At 34.8% G+C, this 20,578-nt stretch overlaps 1 protein-coding gene and 1 long non-coding RNA gene across 6 annotated transcripts; one reads left to right on the top strand and one right to left on the bottom strand.

Moving 5' to 3' along the window:
• Positions 1-352: 352 nt before the first annotated feature.
• LOC125662302 (innexin unc-9-like) lies at positions 353-19,479 on the bottom strand. 5 transcript variants are annotated; one of them, XM_048894505.2, is made up of 4 exons: positions 19,406-19,421; positions 8,042-8,136; positions 7,252-7,578; positions 353-995 (listed from the first exon to the last, which is right to left on the bottom strand). In XM_048894505.2, the coding sequence occupies exons 2-4, from the start codon at positions 8,068-8,070 to the stop codon at positions 587-589; spliced, it is 765 nt and encodes a 254-aa protein (XP_048750462.1). In that variant the 5' UTR covers positions 8,071-8,136; positions 19,406-19,421; the 3' UTR covers positions 353-586. The 5 variants fall into 5 exon arrangements, with proteins under 5 accessions (XP_048750462.1, XP_048750440.1, XP_056008895.1 ...); XM_056152921.1 differs by adding an exon at positions 6,149-6,243 and having other exon boundaries at positions 865-995; positions 7,252-8,136; positions 19,406-19,479; XM_048894483.2 differs by having other exon boundaries at positions 7,252-8,136; positions 19,406-19,479.
• LOC125662330 (uncharacterized) lies at positions 14,980-17,727 on the top strand. The gene is made up of 3 exons (XR_007365327.2): positions 14,980-15,272; positions 16,147-16,232; positions 16,337-17,727. It is a non-coding gene; the product is annotated as an uncharacterized LOC125662330 (long non-coding RNA).
• Positions 19,480-20,578: the final 1,099 nt, after the last annotated feature.

The following is a 20,578-nucleotide window of genomic DNA, read 5'->3' as shown; positions in this document are numbered from 1 at the left end:
TTTGATACACTACTATAGATATAAATGTACCAGATATCACACTCTTATCAAAATAATGTGATTAGTTTGAATGTGTACAGGATGATCATGAATTAAAATTTGAAGTTGGAGACTCAATATAAACAACAAAATTTTAGGGAAATGGAATACCCCCAAAAATTGTTATAGAATTTTTTAAACCTATTTATTAATGTTTTAATATTGCTAAAACCGATACCAATATTTACCACAAAAGTTTCTTAAGAAACCACTTTTTTTTATTTTTATTTTTTTATTTTTTTTTTACATTATTCATAAAATCTTTGCTTGAATATTTAATGGAAAAACATTTATGATTACCCAACAATTGAAATCCTTCACAAACGTCTTTTAATGGTGTATATCCTTCAATATTGGTAATAGGAATTCAATAAAATTTGTCATGAGAGTGGATTTGAAATATAATTAATATTTTAATAACGTATTTGTGTGAGAAATTTATAAAAAAAAATTTTTTTTAGACTATTCTCAGTTTATGCTAACAGAGATTGATGCTTGGTGACAAATAATACATATTATGTATTAAGAAAATCACCGATCTAAAAGTCTAACGAAATTGTAGAGTCTGTCCCTGTCCACCGGCCATCACCGTTGGATATACATGTAATAATGGAGCAGTCGGCTGGTAACCTTCACCTTGGTATGCCTCTGATCCTCCCGGTACATTTTCTGGTGGTTTGGAAAATTCTACAGTTGGAATATTCGGTCCAGAACTTGCCTTCTGTACAGGGTACGGTACTGTGACTGGATTAAGTTGTGTTACACCATTACAGATCTTCCATAATTCTGTGACGGTTTCCATAACAACACATCCGTTTTCAGTTTCTTGGACTTGTTTCAGGAAGGATATGACATCTTCGCCCAAAGTGTCATTGGCAAATCTTTGAATATTTCGGTCATTCAAAACTTCATGTGAATTCTTAAGACCTTCTTTCATCAGGTGTGATTTAACAAACCTAAAATTAGTTTGAAAATAAAATTTTAGGACAAAAGAATCGTTAAACTATTCTGGCATGCAAAAGAAACGTAACCACAATGAAATTTAGATAAATATTGATAGTGATAATTTAATATTGGCAATTTTTATTGCATATCTTATTCTTTCCGAAGCAATTCACGCTTGATTAAAATTCGTTCATCAAATGCGAGACCGCCGCGGTGGTCTAAAGGTTAGAGAGTTCGCCCCGCATGCGGAAGGCCGGGGTTCGAATCCCGGCCGCGACAGACCCAAGTCGTTAATACAAATAGTGACAGTTCCATCGCCAAACTCTCGGCATCAGGTATGAATGTCAAGGGTCCTCGGAGATTACCTTAAAAACGGAAGTCCCGTATAACGATGGGTGTGGCACGCTAGAGAATTATCACTGCTCAACGGCCGTAAGCGCCGAGCAAAGGTCTAAGTTTGAAGCCTTTCACCGATCTTGGTGACGTCTCCATATGAGTTAAAAATCCTTCAAAGAGACGTTAAGATACAATCAATCACAAAATGCGATCACATTACGAATTTAAATACAGGAACCGGTAATTTGTTCTGTAATAATAGGGTCCTATACCATACCACTCTCTAGTAAAAAACACAAAACTACAATTCAAAATAGCTCTAAAAGTATATCGGCACCCTCACCAAATTTCTTTCTGGTCCAGTGATTTTAACATTTATTTCATTGATCCATCTTAAACTAATCCTCATCAGCGCATATAATGAGGAATATTCCAGTTTTTTCGCGACTACTTTTTGTGTCATTCACTTGTTTGTCCTGTTGGCCATGAAAAACGTCACTTCCGGTAATTACATACTTTCTTTTACATTATTGAATAAAATTTTATGCATCTTTTTTTAAAAACATATGTTTTATGTTTGAAATACATTGTGTAACTGTATCACAATATTCAAAGAGATCAATTGCTTTTCAGTAAAGATATCTGATATATACATGTAACATTTGATTTGCAAACTTCAGAGCCCAAACGGGATAACGGAAGTGACGATTATTTTTATGACGGACCAATGGCATAATTTTTTCGACGTCGTGGTGAACTTTTCAGCAACACGTGGATGGTGAATGTGACAGGTTTGATAATGGTAGGATTATGGTGTATGACGAAATATGTAGTGGTTACAAAACCCGCTTGGTTACCATGGAGGTTAATTTGACATCTCAACGATACATTGATGTCCTTCAACGTATCGTCTTCTCGTTTGTTTGCCAGTATAATTTATGTCTTCATTTAGAATTGCCTAGTGTTATGTCGCGCGAGTTACAATGGACTATCTTTGCTAAACCAATGTTGAGACGTTCCTTTGGATCCCATACAGTTCCGACCTCTCACCATCACAGTATGTGTGGGGCATGCTAAATCGACAATTATCTATTTAAAATCAGATCCTTTCGTCCGCTCACGTATATTGCTACACCTTGTGTTGAGGCTGTCCTTTCTTTTGGACAAAGAAACGAAAAAGAAATCATAGGTGTTTCAACAGCCTCCGTTAAGGAATCGATTCGAGATTTTCCCCCAATTTCTTTTTTAACTTTTAATGATCAAAATCTACTGTAAAGTCTGTTTAAATTGATTGATTGTATATTGTTTAACGTCCCTCGAGAATATTTCACTCATATGGAGACGTCACCACTGCCGGTGAAGGGCTGCGAAATTTCGGCCTATGCTCGGCGCTTCTGGCCTTTGAGCAGGGAGGTATTTTTATCGTGCCACACCTGCTGCCATACGGGACCTCCGTTATTGCGGTCTCAGCTGAAGAACCGCCCCATTTAGTTGCCTACTACGACGAGCAAGGGGTACTGAGGACCTATTCTAACCCGGATCTCCACGGGATAGTATGTTTAAAAGTTTACACGAAACAGTTAAGGTGACGTATCATCACAGGCACTCATTATAGAGATTTTATTACTACTTGTGTAAACAAAATCAATATTGGTTGGCTGGTTGTTTTACGTCCCGTCGAGATTTTTCACTCATACTGAGACATGACCAGTTGTAAGTGAAGTACCACAAATTTAAGACTTGTGCTTAGCGCTCACAGTCGTATCGGTGAGGGTTATTTAACGTGCCAGTGCCTGTCGTGACCTCCGGTTTCAAGGTCATATCTGAAAGACCCACGATTCTCATTAAATGGCGAGCGTTTGGCGAAAGAGCAATTTACTACCTACATTAAAGGACACATCTCGTGTTTTCAAAGTATACAGAATTATATGCATTTTGTCTTCCTTATGCTTATAGAAATTAATTGTAATAGTTCGTTCGCTGAAGTATTGCGATAATTAGCCACAATACGGACTTAAATCTAAGCCCCGATTTCAAAAAGCCTAGTTAATTAGATAGGTAGTCACGTGGTACAGTGACGTCATATGCGACCTTCGTCGATCAACTTGTTGTAAAAGTAGTGTTAGATATTTTTAAAAACTCGGGTTTTAGGGGCCTAATTTATTTAACATGGATAACATTTATTTCGATGTCGACAAATTCCCCGAGTCTTATATCTTTTAGCCACCAGTACATACAAATAGCGACCCAAATGTAGCGAGAAAAGCGAGTATGAAATCTGCATAAATTTGCGAGTAAATAATGTTTACCTGGGATCACTGTCTAAACACAATTTGGTAATGCCATTTCTGTAAACAACTGTAATTAGCGTTGTTGTTTTTCTAAAATAAACAGTGCAATTATTATTAAATTTATTTTTGGAGAAGTTAGATAGGCCTAAATTATGATACGATTATGACAACTAGGCCTACTGTCACGGGTGCATTTCGAAAAAAAAAAAAAAAATAATGATCAAACTTATTGTGAAAATCACAATACTTTTAAATTATTTTATTAAAACAATTTTATTAGGCCTAATCATTATTTTTTGTTATCAACACGTTGTTACTTAGGAAGTGGGAGCGCGGCGTGCTGTTGTTGTAAACACGTATGCGTTCCTTAAAAAAATGAAAGCATTTTAATTCAATTCAAAGTCGGGAAATATTATATTTTATTATTTATAATTGAAAGTTCAATTATCTTTTATCTTAAAATTTCTTTTTTAAAACTACCAGTTGGTAGACACTGCTAGCAAAGTTCTGCCTATATGTTGTTACAAGGTGAAGGTCAGTTGGTGCGAGTGTGTATTGAATTCGAGAGCAGAACGGAAAGCATATGCCGTAGGCCTATATGTAACAGTGTGTAGCTTCGATAGAACCATTTTCTCGTAGTTTATCTACGTCTTTGTCCAAGTGTTTGTTTGAAAAAGTACAGGGACAAATTCTACTGGGGGGTTTTATGGCAAAGTCGTTGTGCCGACAAAAAATATTCACGTCTTGTCCCTCATACCTTCCTTCGAAAATTGGAAAAAACACAGTCCAAATCCTCTCTACTGACAGCAAGTACACCCTTAAACGGCACAAAACACCCTAATGCAGTGTTATTTACAAGCTGTTAATGTGATAATTGTTTGTTTGTCAATTAAATCTAATCTGTTTATGAAATGGCTATCAACTGTTTTCAAATATTCTCGCTCGAGGTCACATATGACGTCACAGATAATGGCGCGTAAACTATCGAAGAAAATATGCATATCGCAATATTTGAATTTCATCGCTTTCAAACTCGAAAACTACGTAAACTGTTTCATTTAAAACACATGTAAAGTAGTTTTAAGCATGAAATGAATTGATTTTGCTGAAAAAATTAAAAAGTTTAAAAACATGCGATGTGTCCTTTAACGTAGTTCCACACTCCTGTGACGTCATAAGATTGTGCAAAGTCAATAATTTAATGACTGGAACATAAATTTTGTTGGAGTCTTTTTCAATAGTTATTGTAAAAAATCTTGTTAGCCATAAAATATTTCAAAAGTCTAAGTTATATTTGAATAGTCAATTATGCGTTTCAAAATATTGAATCCAAGGACAATAACTCTGTTTTCATTAAATTATTTATCAAGTCCATTATGCAATAGATTTCCTATATTTTTCACAAACATTTTACCAAGGTGATAAGGAATTATTATCTATGTCTTTTCATGAAATTACATAAAATTTTAATCCATGAATGGTTTTGAATAGCTCAGTTGTATGGTGTCAGACTTAGGTTTTTATGGGGGTATACATACTCTGGAAGCTATAGATTTGAAATTATTAAGGAAAGGTATGGATTTTTTTTCATAAATAACTATAACAGATGTACATCTACTAATATAACCAGAAAAAATGATATGTAAACCATGCTATAAGGAAATTGTGTCCATATATGTTTGTTTTTTAACATTTTGGAGAGTAAGGCTAATTCAATAATTTTGCACTTATTATACTAAAACTTGATGAACATAGTGAAAATGACATGTGTTTTAGTTCTTGACATGTTTCCTGATAAATAAATGCAATTAAAAATTTTTGTTGTTGTTATTATTTTAAAATAACAACAGCTAACTGTTTCCAATGAATTTCATAAAAATCTACATAGGGGTACATTACTTCAGTAGTGTCTGTAATGAAAATAAATCTGGAAATCCTTAACTAATTTGCCTTTTCTCATTACTCTGAATGTTAATCTATTGATTCAAAAAAAAAAAATGCTACCTAAACCCCAAAAATCCAGGACTAAGGACCCACCTTAAGTCTTGAATTTGTCGCGGCCATGGCACGAGTTCGGCTTGAACTTACGACCTCCCGGTTAAGAAGCGAACGCTCTACCACTGAGCTACTGCGACCGGTCTGACATTATTGTTCAAGTGGTACTGACTAACTGACATTATTAGTTCAAATGGTAAATTCACTGAGTTAAATCTTATAACGTATATAAAATTTAGCGTAGAATTTAATGGACCCTTTTACACACCAAAGGTTGGATAGGTGATAAGTAAAAGTAAACATCCCCTGTGGACCGATCACACCTGTTTTGACCAGGTAAACGGCGAAATCCTTAGTCAATATCAGTATGTAAAGAATGGCCTAAAATTGATATTGTTTGCTGTTTTCCGCCACACTCAACAATTTTTCAGTTATCTGGTGGCGCCCATTTTTTTATTGGAGGAAGAGAGAACCCAGATACAATGTACCTGGGAAGAGATCACCGACCTTCCGAAAGTAAACTGGGAAACTTTCACACTTACCGGCGCGAGTGGGATTCGAACTCGCGCCGACCAGAGGTGAGAGACCGTGTGATTTTGAGGGCGATGCTCTAACCACTCGGCCACAGAGGCTCTTCCTAAAATTGATAAACACATCAGACAGCAATTGACGTAATGATATGTTGTATTTGCAAATTAGGTCATTGCAACGACAGTAGAATTCGCGAAATGCTGACTGTTGAAACCCCAGTAACATCAACGTATATGTCAGTAGCCTACCTCGATTTGAAAATTGATATTACGCAGATGTTCTTGGGTATTGGACATACACACCATATGCAGATGATAATAGAATATTACTACATAATTATGGGAAGTTGACGATGGAGAGACTGGAATTATCCCGTGTGGCAATTGTCTGCCATTAACATCTATCTTAATGAAATATCAAAATAAGCAGATTTAAAAGACTGTGGAGTGTTTAATTTCGAATTCACTGGGACTCATGTATATCGAATCGACATATGAATGAAAATGTGTATTATTAATAGAAGGCCACCACAGGAGAGTTTTTTCTCATGTAGAAGCTTTTGAATAAATTTTGCCTGATAGGAATACAGAAAAAGGTTATTTTGTGCCCATGGGAATTTCAACTGACAGTTGGAAGACCTGATCACCAAAGACAACGTAGATAATATAAATGAGGAAGTTCAGCATATTTTAACATTATCTTCGCAATACTTATGCATAGAATCATAGTGGTGTTCAACAGTAATTTTTGGAAGATATAAATATTAAATTCCCTTTTCTATCTTTATAAAGAAAGAAACGTTAAATTACAAGGAATGGTGGTGAAGTGTTGAAGAGTCACACGATTTATTTGATGCTGTTGATTTGGGAAAAGTTATATGATTTCAAATTTATTAAAAGATTTGTTGGACACCACTTCTCGCGTATGTTGCGGCACAATACGTCTGACATTAGGATATGACTGAATTTAGGAATAAATTTCGGTAGTGAGGAAAATATAACCGAAAATTGGAGTTTGCGGGTGGGTTTGTGTGTGTGTGTGTATCAGTATATATGTTCTCTTATTTGTATAACAATTTCACATCATTGAAAACGTAACTCTGCTTGATGCTTACCACAACCTGAAAAATGGAAGGAGAGCGCCACAGACGTGAAACAAACCATCAGCCACAGTGGCAGCAATGCTGAAAATCAACCACCACCAGGCCACAGCCATCATCTGTTCTAGATACGGATTGAATGGAAAAGAACACTGTACTGTATAGCGATGACTATTTTGGAGTACTAATACGTCAAAGGTACATATTGCGTTCCTTGGGAATGCTGGGGAGCTTTGAAAAACTGACTTGTTTTCTCTGATGTTTCCTAAAATCTGGGATCCAAAGCTGGTTTCATTTTCTTGCTTCAGAAAAGGGTCCAATAACCCGATGTGTGTTGATGCACTTATGAAATAAAGCAATTTGATAAAGCAATGAAAAATTGTAAATGCCCCGAGTGACAGAATGTTTACTTTCCGGTGTTGGATCCATTGGTCCAGGTAGACTGCCAGTCTTCTTCCCACAGACTTACGATCGTCTCCCTGGTGTTGTGTGCTGACACAGTAGTGGATACCCAATCTCCTCTCTCCCAACTTCCATACAATGAACGGAATACGAAGAAATAGAGCTTGCAAAATCAAGATTAGTGAAACATATTGATACAGAGTTCTTTCGCCATCTTCATATCCATCCCCTACAACAACTTCCGCATAACTGTTTGGATGAGTATCAAAATAGGTAAACTTTCGAATAGTGGTGGCTTTATAACACTGAGATTTGCCGAATTCTGCATCATACACTGTAAATTGTTCAGGAAACATACATTCAATAGGGCTAAAATACAAAGGACCAAAAAATGCTGCTATACCCAATATAAGAAACAGTAATGGCGTCCATTTTCCGTTCAGCGTGTCTACCCAACTCTCATAAGACATTGATGGATTTCTGTTCATCATGCTTGATCTACAATATCACAAAAACATCCAGTATAGAGAAAACATTGAATTTAGTTTTAAAATGCGCGTTATAGCATATTGTAATTGATAAATGGAGTTCATGGGAGAGATACATGTAAAAACAGTAGCCGGAGAAATAATAAACAAATAATTCGCCATTATAAATTAAATAATCGTGTTGACAGATATACTTGATTCAGTTTTGGAATGGAATCTAAGTACACTTCAAAAAGGAAAACAACACGAGAATTATTAAAACCTGGCAGATTTTGTATAGGTCATTGTTGTTAGGTTTTGTTTCCTTGTTGTGTAGGTGTTATAGATGTTACGTAAATTAAGATGTGGAATGGGGGTGCTTGATTTGCCAACACCGATGTACACTTTGTGCTAGCGCCGTCGGACACTTGACACACAGGCACTCGACGTTTTAAATACCTATAATGAAAAAATTGTCTTCCTGTAAACATAATATTCACAAGGTATATCACGCCGCCATCTTGGTTTTCTTTGCCTGTGATTTGACAATAAAGTGATAGTTCTTTTAACATATTCCACCCGCCTGTGATGTCATAAGATTTTGCAAAGTCAATAAATCAGATTTTTGCATGACAGGAACATAAATTTTGTCGGAGTCTATTTCTAGTTAATTAGATTTTTTGTTAGAGTTATCACCCCTTATAGAAATGCATTAAAAAATATATTATTTTCATAATTTGTATGGTGACCTTTACTCTCTTTGCATATTTTGGAAGACCACGGTAAAAGGAATCTTTTCACCATGAGCTTTCTTTGAAAATTATATTTCAATTAACTATATGTCAGAAATATGGTTTTCTCATAGAGATTAATGTTAATCTCTATAACAGATATTTCTTATATGCAGTGATTTTTTTATTTTTTTTTTGTATTTCAAACTACCACCCTTCCTTTTGAATTGGGAAAAATTAGCGACATTTTCCTCAAATTGGGAAAAATCATTCATAGTAAATTAAAATGGTAAAGATGCATAAGATAATCAAGTAACAATTGTTTTGTTTGAGGTTTATTTCGGATCTGATTTAAAATCATAAAATAAATCATTATTTAACATTAAATATGTATTGGAAGTCACACCTTGTATAAATATTATTTAATTTTTCTAAGAAATACTTATTGTCTAATTTCATAAAGAAAATAATAAATTATTAATTCACCAGCATTTGTACCCATAATCTTGTAAATATTATATTAATAATCAAGTTTCCAGAATGTTTCTCCTGTTTGTATTTTTCGGATTTTAGTAAGACCCTATACTGTTGGCCACTTCCTGTTATTAGCCTGACCCTACATATAATATGGCGGTCAAAATGAAAGTGTCAACAATATGGCTTGATGTGTATCTGCAAACTATATACTTCGCTGTATATCTGCTTATATGGATGCCTCTATTGTTTTATATATTCTTTACAAAACCTTTTGCATGTGCAGTGATCTGGAGAATAAAACTGACGAAAGAAACGTATTTACTCTTTGTCAGCAATATACGGTAACCTTTTTTTTTTTTTTAGAATGGCCTAATTTCCTTAGATTTTAAATTGGGAAAAACATATATATATATATATAATTGGGAAAAAATAGCTAATTTTTGTGAGGGGAAACAGCCGAATATCGGTGGCATTTTGGCCCAAAAAAATCACTGATATGTTTTGTCAATTTTCAAAATTCTTTTGGTGAATCATTGTGTATGTTAAATTATCTTTCATTTGATACAAAATCTTGTACTACATAACAATTTAAAGGGAAAGGCAACCCTAACCACATTGTTTATGAATGAAGCATTACTTACTGATATCGTAAATGACAGTCTTTACCAACAACAAGCTTCTGCGAGTATTGCATGGCAATACATAGTCCTCTACCGGTTGCAAAAATTACTGTACCACAACAATATTCAAATTTCATTATGTAGGTTATGGTAAAAGGAAAAATTGGGGAACCAGGATAGAACTAGTTGAAAATCAACTACTATTCGAGTAGAGACTAGATCAGGGAAAAAGACAAGTTGATAATTAGGTTTAGGTCTTTAACCAAGTCAATAAACTGTGACATGCAGGTGATCATGAATAATTTAGCTATATTGTTGTATAACTATGCTAGAAGTTTTAATGAGTGTAGCACTCTTATCTACAGAGATAAGAAACTTGGATATAAACTAACAATTCATGCTAATTTTCCAAGTCCAACGGCCATAACATAATGAAATATTAACGGACCAACACAGTACAAAATTTGAACTTGATTTGTAACTTGTTATGGCAAAGCAATGTACCAAATATCAAATGAACATCTTCAAACAGAACCAAAACAAGAGGCTCAAGGGCCACATCGTTCACCTGAGTCACCTTTGCTCATATTTAAAGATTTTCCCTATATATTTGTATGCAAAACTTTGATCCCCCTTGTGACCCCATCCTACCCCTTGGGGCCATGATTAAGCTTTCATGTAAATTTAAGCTTTTCTGGCCCAGTCTTTCTTCAGAAAAAATATTTCCTATATATTTGTATGTAAAACTTTGATCCTCTATTGTGGCCCCATCACACCCCCAGGGGCCATGATTTGAACAAACTTGAATCTGCATTATGTCAGGAAGTTTTTATGTAAATCTCAGCTCTTCTGGCTCAGTGGTTCTTGAGAAGAAGATTTTTCCTATATATTTGTATGTAAAACTTTGATCCCCTATTGTGGCCCCATCCAACCCCCGGGGGCCATGATTTGAACAAACCCGAATCTGCATTATGTCAGGAAGCTTTTGTGTAAATCATAGCTTTTCTGGCTCAGTGGTTCTTGAGAAGAAGATTTTTAAAGATTTATCCTATATATTGGTATGTAAAACTTTGATCCCCTATTGTGGCTCCCTTGAATCTGCACTATGTCTGGAAGCTTTCATGTAAAATTTAGCCTTTCTGGCCCAGTGGTTCTTGAGAAGAAGATTTTTAAATGACCCCACCCTATTTTTGTGATTATCTCCCCTTTGCAAAGGACATGGCCCTTCGTTTGAACAAATTTGAAAGCCCTTCACCCAAGGATGCTTTGTGGCAAGTTTGGTTGAAATTGGCCAAGCGGTTCTTGAGAAGAAATCGAAAATGTGAAAAGTTTACAACGACGACAGACAATGGACAAATTTTAATCAAGGGCTCAAGTGAGCTAAAAAGTCCGGGAAAATGATAATTCATGCTATTTTTTTTTTAAGTCCAAGGGCCATAACTTAATGAAAAATCCACATACCAAGACGAAATTCGAACTTGATCTTTAGCTTGTTATGGCAAAGCAATGTACCAAATATCAGATGAATATCTGCAAGCACAACCAAAAAAAGTCCGGTAAACTGATAATTCGTGCTATTTTTCTAACTCCAGGGGCCATAACTAAGTGGAAAAATAAACGGACCGGGACCAAATTCGAACTTCATCTGTAACTTGTTATGACAAAGCAATGTACCAAATATCAGATGAATATCTGCAAGCACAACCAAAAAAAGTCCGGTAAACTGATAATTCTTGCTATTTTTTTATAAATCCAGGGGCCATAACTAAGTGAAAAATAAATGGACCGGGACCAAATTCAAACTTGATCTGTAACTTGTTATGGCAAAACAATGTACCAAATATCAGATGAATATCTGCAAGTACAACCAAAAAAAAAGTCCAGAAAAATGATAATTCATGCTATTTTTCTAACTCCAGGGGCCATAACTAAGTGCAAAATCAACGGACCGGGACCAAATTCAAACTTGATCTGTAACTTGTTATGGCAAAGCAATGTACCAAATATGAAATGAATATCTGCAAGCACAACAACAACAAAAAGTCCGGAAAACTGATAATTCATGCTATTTTTCTAAGTCCAAAGGCCATAACTAAGTGAAAAATCAACTGACCTAGACGAAATTCGAACTTGATCTGTAAAATGTTACATGTATGGCAAAGCAACGTACCAAATATCAAATAAATATCTGCAAGAACAGAGAGAGAACGTGCGGAAAACTGGACTGACAGACGGACGGAGCGCAAACCTAAAGTCCCCTTCGACTTCGTCGGTAGGAGACTAAAAATCCTTGCTTAACAATTAAATCAATATTAATCTATCTTATATTTCAAATTACCCGCCGCTAAGAGAGCGGCCATTGAAGTTCAATTCATTACGTCACACCGTTGGTTCTGGTTTATTTCATCAGCAGCACTGTAAACGTGACAAGTCACGAACAGTTAAGTTTGGAGTCGTATAGATTTGGGCCCGTTCTTTCGCAAGAGGAATTTAAGAAAAGAAGATGTTCAGTCGATTCGCAGACTAGGCAGATGGTACTCGTTTCTTCATATACATGTACATGTCTCAAACCTCAACTCGTCATTACGCAAATTATGGATTCACAGTTTACATAGTATTTTCTTTTCAAATAACTTTGTTGGGTCAGGAATTTCGGGGGGAAAACTTTTTCCACATCTCCCCATCGCATTAGTGAAATTAACTGCTTGACAAGAAGGCATTCACCTATTTAAAAAATATTTTTAAGATCTTAGAATCTCATCAAAACCGGAGTAGACGATGTGACGTCAAAATTATTGATTATTGTGGTCTTGAATACAAAAGAGTCCCGCTTCACGGCAGCCTCTATGGATGGCGGGAATTTAAATTTTTCACGTTTTAAAATTAGTACTGAGGCTTATCTCGACCGTGTATCGACAGAATAGTATGACAAATCTTTATCATATAATTAATCTTATCATTTATCATGTAAATTGTTTGTTTTGGGTTACCTTTCCATTTAAAATTCCTGAGGGGAAGTTGGGCATTTTATGGATCGGATAATAGATCATTGTTCGTTATCCTCCGTCGCCGAGTGGTTAGATCACACGACCTCTCACCTCTGTCGGCGCGGGTTCGAATCTCGCTCGCGCCGGTAAGTGAGAAAGTTTCCCAGTTTACTTTCGGAAGGTCGGTGGTCTCTTCCCAGGTACATTATATCTGGGTTCTCTCTTCCACCAATAAAAACTGGGCGCCACCAGATAACTGAAAAATTGTTGAGTGTGGCGGATATCAAACAATCAGTCAATCAATCTTCACTTGTTCATATACATGTATTAATTTTGGGTCTTTAACACGGCATATGTACTAATACCTATGTAGCTTTGGCGTATTGTTCATAGAGCAAATTAGAACATTATGACATTGTACAGACTCTTTAACACACTGATTAAATATTTCAGCATTCGTATCTTGTATATAAATGTAGATCCAAGTTTGCTATATGTTAGAACCCTCTTTCCCTCCTTTTTTTTTTATATCGATAACTATACATTCAAAAACCTCCATGTGTGATTAACCACGCCGATCTGACGTGATCATTTGGGTACATCTTTTCATTAGTCGTTACAAGTAATGGTACTACAACAAAAATAAACAAGCCTGTTACTGGAGAAAAGGCTTCTTGCACCCATTCAAGAACAAGGGATATTCACAAAAGTATGATATAGAAACCGGTAAAATATTTTATGCATGCTGTACCATTGCTGAAAAACAAATTTATCGCAATTTTTTTTTAATATAACAACCCTTACTTTTGTATTTTAGCCAAAATTTGTGTACTAATGTCTACATTATAATCATGGTGGGGGAATGAAATCCACTGAAAATATCCCCATTGTTTCATGTGTATACAGTTAATATAAAGTGTTGGATCAAATGATATGGATCAAGTGTTAAAAATCATGTGATTTGGAGTGTCCTCTGTCTTCAGATGATAAATAATGGAGGAAAATTGCTGTAAGCTTCAAAAATAAGGAAGGAGAGGAGGGGGGGGGGGTAGAATAGGCTGTGTCTGCCGCCCAATCTATTGATTAAATAAATAAGCGATCGAGCTTAAGGTAGCGACGGATAACAACCACGTGATCAGTAAAAATTGTGTATTTTCACGTGAATTCATTTTCCGGAATTCCTTACTCCGTCATAGAATAGTCGAAAAACAAAAAGGGGTTCCGAAAGTGTTTTGTTGCTGTGACTGACTCGCCTACAGAAAATTAATCTCAGCGAGATTCGTCGAGGCTGGATATTTGGACTGACGCCTCTTCCGAATCTCAGACCAGTGTCACATAAAGTGATTCGGGAAATCTTGCCTGAACTTCGGCCGCTTGTTGCAATTAAAATGGGTTAAATTGAATTTCTTGCCCGCTTCAACTTTTCGCCTCAGACATCCTATTAACTCCCTATCACAATGAAACATGCATTTCTTACCTTTACAAGGTGTTAATCCCACAGTAATTCAAGTTGGTTATTTTCGAAGCCATTGCAAACGGCCACCATTTCATATTTTACCTTCTCAACACTGAAGAGTTCCGATAGTTTAGGACGCCTTCTAATAGATTTATTAAATATTACACAGTTTTCTTTTTATTGCTTTTAATTTTTATGCTTAAATGCTTTGTACAAAGTAATTGTCAACCAGTAAGTTCTGTATTTTCAATCATAGTACAAATTTTCATGAAGTAGTATATCGGAACTCTTCAGTGTTGAGAAGGTAAAATATGAAATGGTGGCCGTTTGCAATGGCTTCGAAAATAGCCAACTTGAATTACTGTGGGATTTACACCTTGTAAAGGTAAGAAATGCATATTTCATTGTGATAGGGAGTTAATAGGATGTCTGAGGCGAAAAGTTGAAGCGGGCAAGAAATTCAATTTAACCCATTTTAATTGCAACAAGCGGCCGAAGTTCAGGCAAGATTTCCCGAATCACTTTATGTGACACTGGTCTGAGATTCGGAAGAGGCGTCAGTCTAAATATCCAGCCTCGACGAATCTCGCTGAGATTAACAGAAAATATGCACATACCACATAAGTATACGTCAATGTCTGTAATAATGGTAGATCAAATGTTTCATTTGTGTGAAACTTTTTGCTAATCGAAATGTTAAACCAACAACCAATCCATGTACATAGATGCGCTACGTAAACAAAGTTGTTGATTGATGCATCGTAATGTCCGAGTGCTGCATGCTGAGAGATTAAATACTGTTTATACAGTCATTGAGAGGCTAAACAAAGTTTCTTGCAAGAAGAGGAAGTTAGTGGATGCATTCAACTTGGACAACGAAATCATAGTTTCGTTTGGTGAGTGAAAAAAATGTCATAAATTTGTATTCAAAAGTTCAACTCACATTTCCTCTGCTATTTCACAACGCGATTTATAATAACATCTGTAAGTTTAAACAAACGACATACAGTAGATGTATTATTTTGTATGTATATATGTATTCCATATGTACATAAAATGTAACTCCCACCTGTGCATGTGATTGTAAACGAACGGATGTCATGTAAATGTATACCACATTTTTAAACATGGGCTCTCACAACTCTTTTATTAAGAAAATAATAACATCGTTATGAAAATAACCGTTACGAAAATAACATACCTTGAACTACATGTATAAAAGTAATGAAAAACAAATATCTGTATAGACCTACTATCTAGGGGTATGAGGGAACCGGATAAAAAGTGGAAGGGGGAGGGGGCATGTGTTGAATTATAATTCCCTAGACTATAGTATACATATACTATTACTTTGAAATTTCAGTGACCTAAGAAATATATCAAACCTGAAGTTTCGTGTTTCACACAAACATGTAGGTTGACAAAACCTTTTTAAATAATGTAAATTAATCACAAGTCTGCATATGCCTTCTCATAGGCAAATGTATGCACTGTATGTATAAGTAAGATATGTATACTACACGTATGCCCTTCTCTTAACCCACATTTTGTAAATAAAACAGATATGATAAGTCTATGGCAGTTTATGAAAACATATATACATGTCATCTCATTGCAATTTATAATTTTGAAACATCAGTATTTAAATTTTAACTGAATATGTGTTGAGACACAGTTTTAAAATTCACATTGTCTGACGCAATCTAATTACTTAATGGTATAATATAGACCTAACTGTGCAAATATCAATTATGATGATCTTTTTTCTAGACATCAGCCTGAAGACCGAGGGAGGTTAGATAGGACCAGTGCAGGTTGAAGTGGATTTCGAGGCAACAAGTATAACAACAAGAGAGGTACTATATTTTTTTTGGATAAACATTTATAAAGACAATTCTGAGTATATCAGATATTCATCTTTTTTGCTATATCTAAATATATTTATCTATATTTTGAACAGGTACTCCATTTACAGTGATGATGACATATCCCCTGGACCCCCACAACTCCACAAACTTAAAAATGTTTGATCAAGTTCCGAAGATTAAAGAACTACTGCAAAATTTGGGACTGGATGAAAAACATTAATTCACTTATATGAGCTCAGAGCAGTGGATGTTATACAACATACTTTAAACTAAATTGTGAATTTAAGGGAAAACAAGATCATGTACTCGTATATTACAAGTACATGCCTTTTGAAAGACAATAATATTGCATAGATGTAAAGGAAATTTCAATGTTGATTATTCTTTCTTAGATATATTAGTAAAAAATGTGCACATGATAGAATATCAATTTTATAACTTCAATCAATGTGTTTGAATTTTCCTTGTAATTCAAAATTTAGTTGAAACATACATCATAGATACATTAATGTATATCAAATTTTTAGAAAAGTTTCATAATGGAACTAATTCACCCCCCCCCCCCCTTATACATACAGTGAACATAGACCTTCACCTGGGGAAAACTTCAGTTAGTTAATGCAATATACATGTACATGCATTCTCAGTTATCCAATAGTGAGTTTTTGTTTTCATGTGAAACTACAATTTGAAATCTTAAACTTATGAAAGACACACCTATCTGTGAGGGTAAGATGACTCAGATGGACTTACATGTAGTGATCCATGGGCAGTCCATGGGTCTCTTTCCATTGATATTAATTATTTATTGAAATATGAAATGGTTATTTAAACATATTTGGTGTATTATACTGTATAGTGATATAAATTTCTATCAAAAAATATGTATAGGTAATAGATTTGGTCCAGTTATTACAAGAAATTGTATAAAAAATAACTAAATATTTAGGCAATCATTGTGAGTGCGAAAAGGTCAACTGCAATAGCACACACTATATATCATTCTTAAATGGCTCATAGAAACTTCTAGTATTGTGAGTTTGAATGCTCAATATGGTAATTTGGGAATGCTTAATCATTTAAGGTCAATAGTTTATCTCTGCTGACTGTATCTCTTAAAATTCATTTCTAGAAGGGAGGGGGTAGGGTTACAAAATCTGACATAGTTTCAGATTAAACCTCATTTGGTATATTTTTTTCTATTCAATATTTTAGATACTACTTGACTTATTGTAAAAATGAAATAAAATCAGAAATTTTATGAGCAGAATTTTGTTGTTGTCAGAAAATGTATGCCTGATAGTATTTGAGAAACGTCATATTTAGGGTAAATTTGGCCAATTGCCAAGTCGAATCATGCCAATGTTTTCCTTAGATGCATTTTGAATTTCTAATCCATGTTGATATTTTATCTGTTTGTGTTCAATTTACATAACTATACATGACAAACAATATTTCTGGTGTCAATAAAAATTTTATTGGCTTTTGTGTCAATTTGCTCAATTTTGGCATTTTTTGCCTTTTGGGGCTGCAAAAGAGGGGATTTCAATCTCGCTTTCCTCGAAAATTAACCTGATTACTTTTGTTGATTTTTTGATATGTTTTAGGATAAAGTCAAAATGTTATAATAAATAAAATTGAACAAAATTCAATGAGCGGTTTTTTGGGGGCTAGATAATGTCGAATGAAATACAAATAATTATAAGCTTTTCAAAAAACATTATTTGATAGTCAGTGTAGAAAAAAAAATGCTTTTGATTATTGATTGACATAATGCAGTCTAATCTGTCAAAGCAATAATGATTTCCTTAAACATTTAAAGAACCCAAGAGATTTTTTTGCACATGTTAAGGTTTTGGAGGATCAACTTTTTGATTAGTAATATGGATCAATTACTAGCGCGATTCACAGAATTTGCCTCAAATCCAAATCCGTTCATATTGACCATGAACGGCTCAAAAGTGCTGTTCATTTCCTAAGGTGGCAGGGGACAGTTTCTTTGGTTTTGAAACATGTGGATAGGGGGTATACACCAAAGTCAGATTATGACAGACTAATGAAAAATCATATTTCCCTTTTATGTCAATACTTGTATTTCATATTAGTGTAGTTAATAAATTATGACCCTAAATTACATGTAATCTATAAATACTGGTGCTGGTGCACAAAACATGCTCTGAGCAGGTTCCCCTTTTTTGCTTTGATTTTCCCTCATTTGGGCTAATCCGCACCACCCCCACAACATCACAGTACCAAACATGGGGATTTAGACACTGTGCACAATCAAGAACCCTATCTGCCCTTCTCAAAAATCTACCTCTCATATGGGGTCATCCACCTTCCCTCACAGCTACAGACTTTTTGCTAGACCCTGCATGTTTTCACCGAAATTTCTTCAGCAACTGGCCACGTGTCTTAGTTTCGTATTTGCACCCATATATATGCTAGGAATCATGGTGACACCTACATGTTGTATATCAACATTTTTATCAAGCACTCAACTACATTTGACATGCATCCTACAATTATTGTATACATTTTTACACATGTAATATCACTTCAAATATGGGGTATTTCCATTTTTTGAAAAAGTTGACCGGGCCTATAGTGCAAAACTGTCCCCTGCTACCTAAGTGTACATGTATTTATTATGCAATTCGATCATTTAAATCGGAAATTCGATTTCAAAATATATATACTTATTCCCAGATTAATTTTTCAATTAAATGAGTCGACAATGACCTCATTGTGTAAAGTGAATTTTAACATAAGATTGAAGTGGTTTGTACATTCTTTTAATAGAACCAGAAACGGATAGCTAAAATAGAAGAAGAGGGACGACCGTGCTGTCATTTTGGGAAATTTTATCCTAGGGCGCTTTTTCCTAGGGGGAGAGATGGACCTTGGTTATTTCATTCTATACTGTGCCCATTATTAAACCGGGCCCGTTTTTTTGGGGGGGGAAATATTCGACATTCCAGTATTTACATCGCTAGCTGAACTAGATTTTGTTTACAACACAACCGAAATACATGTATTTTTGATATACCATCATATTTCTAAACTGATAATAACATATTCTTATCCCATAGGAAGTAAAATATTAAACCTATCTAGAAGGATATACAAAGTGAAAGATGGCGACAATGAATACAACTTACCATGTGTATTTACAGTCTGATTAAAATAGCGTTTCTGTGATGGGTGCCAAGTAAACAGCGCGTCTAATAAACTCGGCACCTGGTTAATTCAACATCTAGTTACCTCGGCACCTGGTTAATTCAACACTTAGTTACCTCGGCACCTGGTTAATCCAACACTTAGTTACCTCGGCACCTGGTTAATCCAACACTTAGTTACCTCGACATCTGGTTTTTTCTGAATGATATGAGAAATTAAAATTATTCTAGATTCTCTTAAATTATAGACAAATATACGAACATAAAGTAAGATTATTAAATATATATATCTAACACTACATAATCATCAAACAATTTGATCTTTTTAGAATATATTCAAATATTTCAGCTAAAGGATAGAATACACAATAAATGAATAACAAGACCAAGCTGTATTCACTGGACACACCTGTCTAGGGGGGGGGGGGGGGGGGGGGATATCCCTACTCTAAACTTATGAGATACATTTCATATAAATATAAGAGTCTTTGAGGTCTAATATATTTTTGTTTGTCTGTCTTCTCGACAATATCATCAATAAGTTTTTCTTTTGTATTTTGATACTAATAATGTGATTTGATTTTGAAAAACATTCCAAAATTGCTATGACAAGAGCCTTTTCATCATCTGACCCCCTATCAATTTAGACTTGTCTTAGTTCTTATATGATTTTTTTTTAAATTGCTGTATGACTTAAAGTCACTGGTCAGTTATATTGTGTTTGTGTATGATATATCCAGACTTTATATGTTGAGTAAAGTTTGCGTTTCGCGCCCTCGCGTGAGGCAATGATTTTTCCTTAAACTGTGCTGATGTAAGTTAGATAAAGTAATTTCAATCAAAGTCTGTATACGTGTAGCTTGACACCTGCTTAAAGTTTGTATGCACTTGGCACATATTTACTAAATTAATAAAGGGTTATTTGTGACTGCATGTACATGTATGCATGTCCAGCTATTAATTACGTCTATTCCAAAATTAAATACTTCCTACAGAACGATAGTACGAAATTGCCACACAATTGCAAATACAACAATTTAAGCAGAAAAATTACAAAGTCTAAAGGTATGAATTATCGTTTGATAAAACTTGAAATTGACCCAGTGTTTCTGGAGAAGATGAAAATGTGTAAGTTTACAACGACGACGATGGACA

The sequence above is a fragment of the Ostrea edulis genome, chromosome 1, assembly GCF_947568905.1.
Source record: "Ostrea edulis chromosome 1, xbOstEdul1.1, whole genome shotgun sequence".
In the NCBI taxonomy this organism is placed as follows: domain Eukaryota; kingdom Metazoa; phylum Mollusca; class Bivalvia; order Ostreida; family Ostreidae; genus Ostrea; species Ostrea edulis.
This window is presented reverse-complemented; position numbering and strand designations above follow the sequence as displayed.

Bases quoted from the DNA above. Each gene is read 5' to 3' on its own strand.
- LOC125662302 (XM_048894483.2), bottom strand. From the start codon at position 8,129: ATGATGAACAGAAATCCATCAATGTCTTATGAGAGTTGGGTAGACACG. The intron at 996-7,251 runs GTAAGCATCAAG...AACTAATTTTAG, and splicing joins CTTCCATTTTTCAGGTTGTG to GTTTGTTAAATCACACCTGA.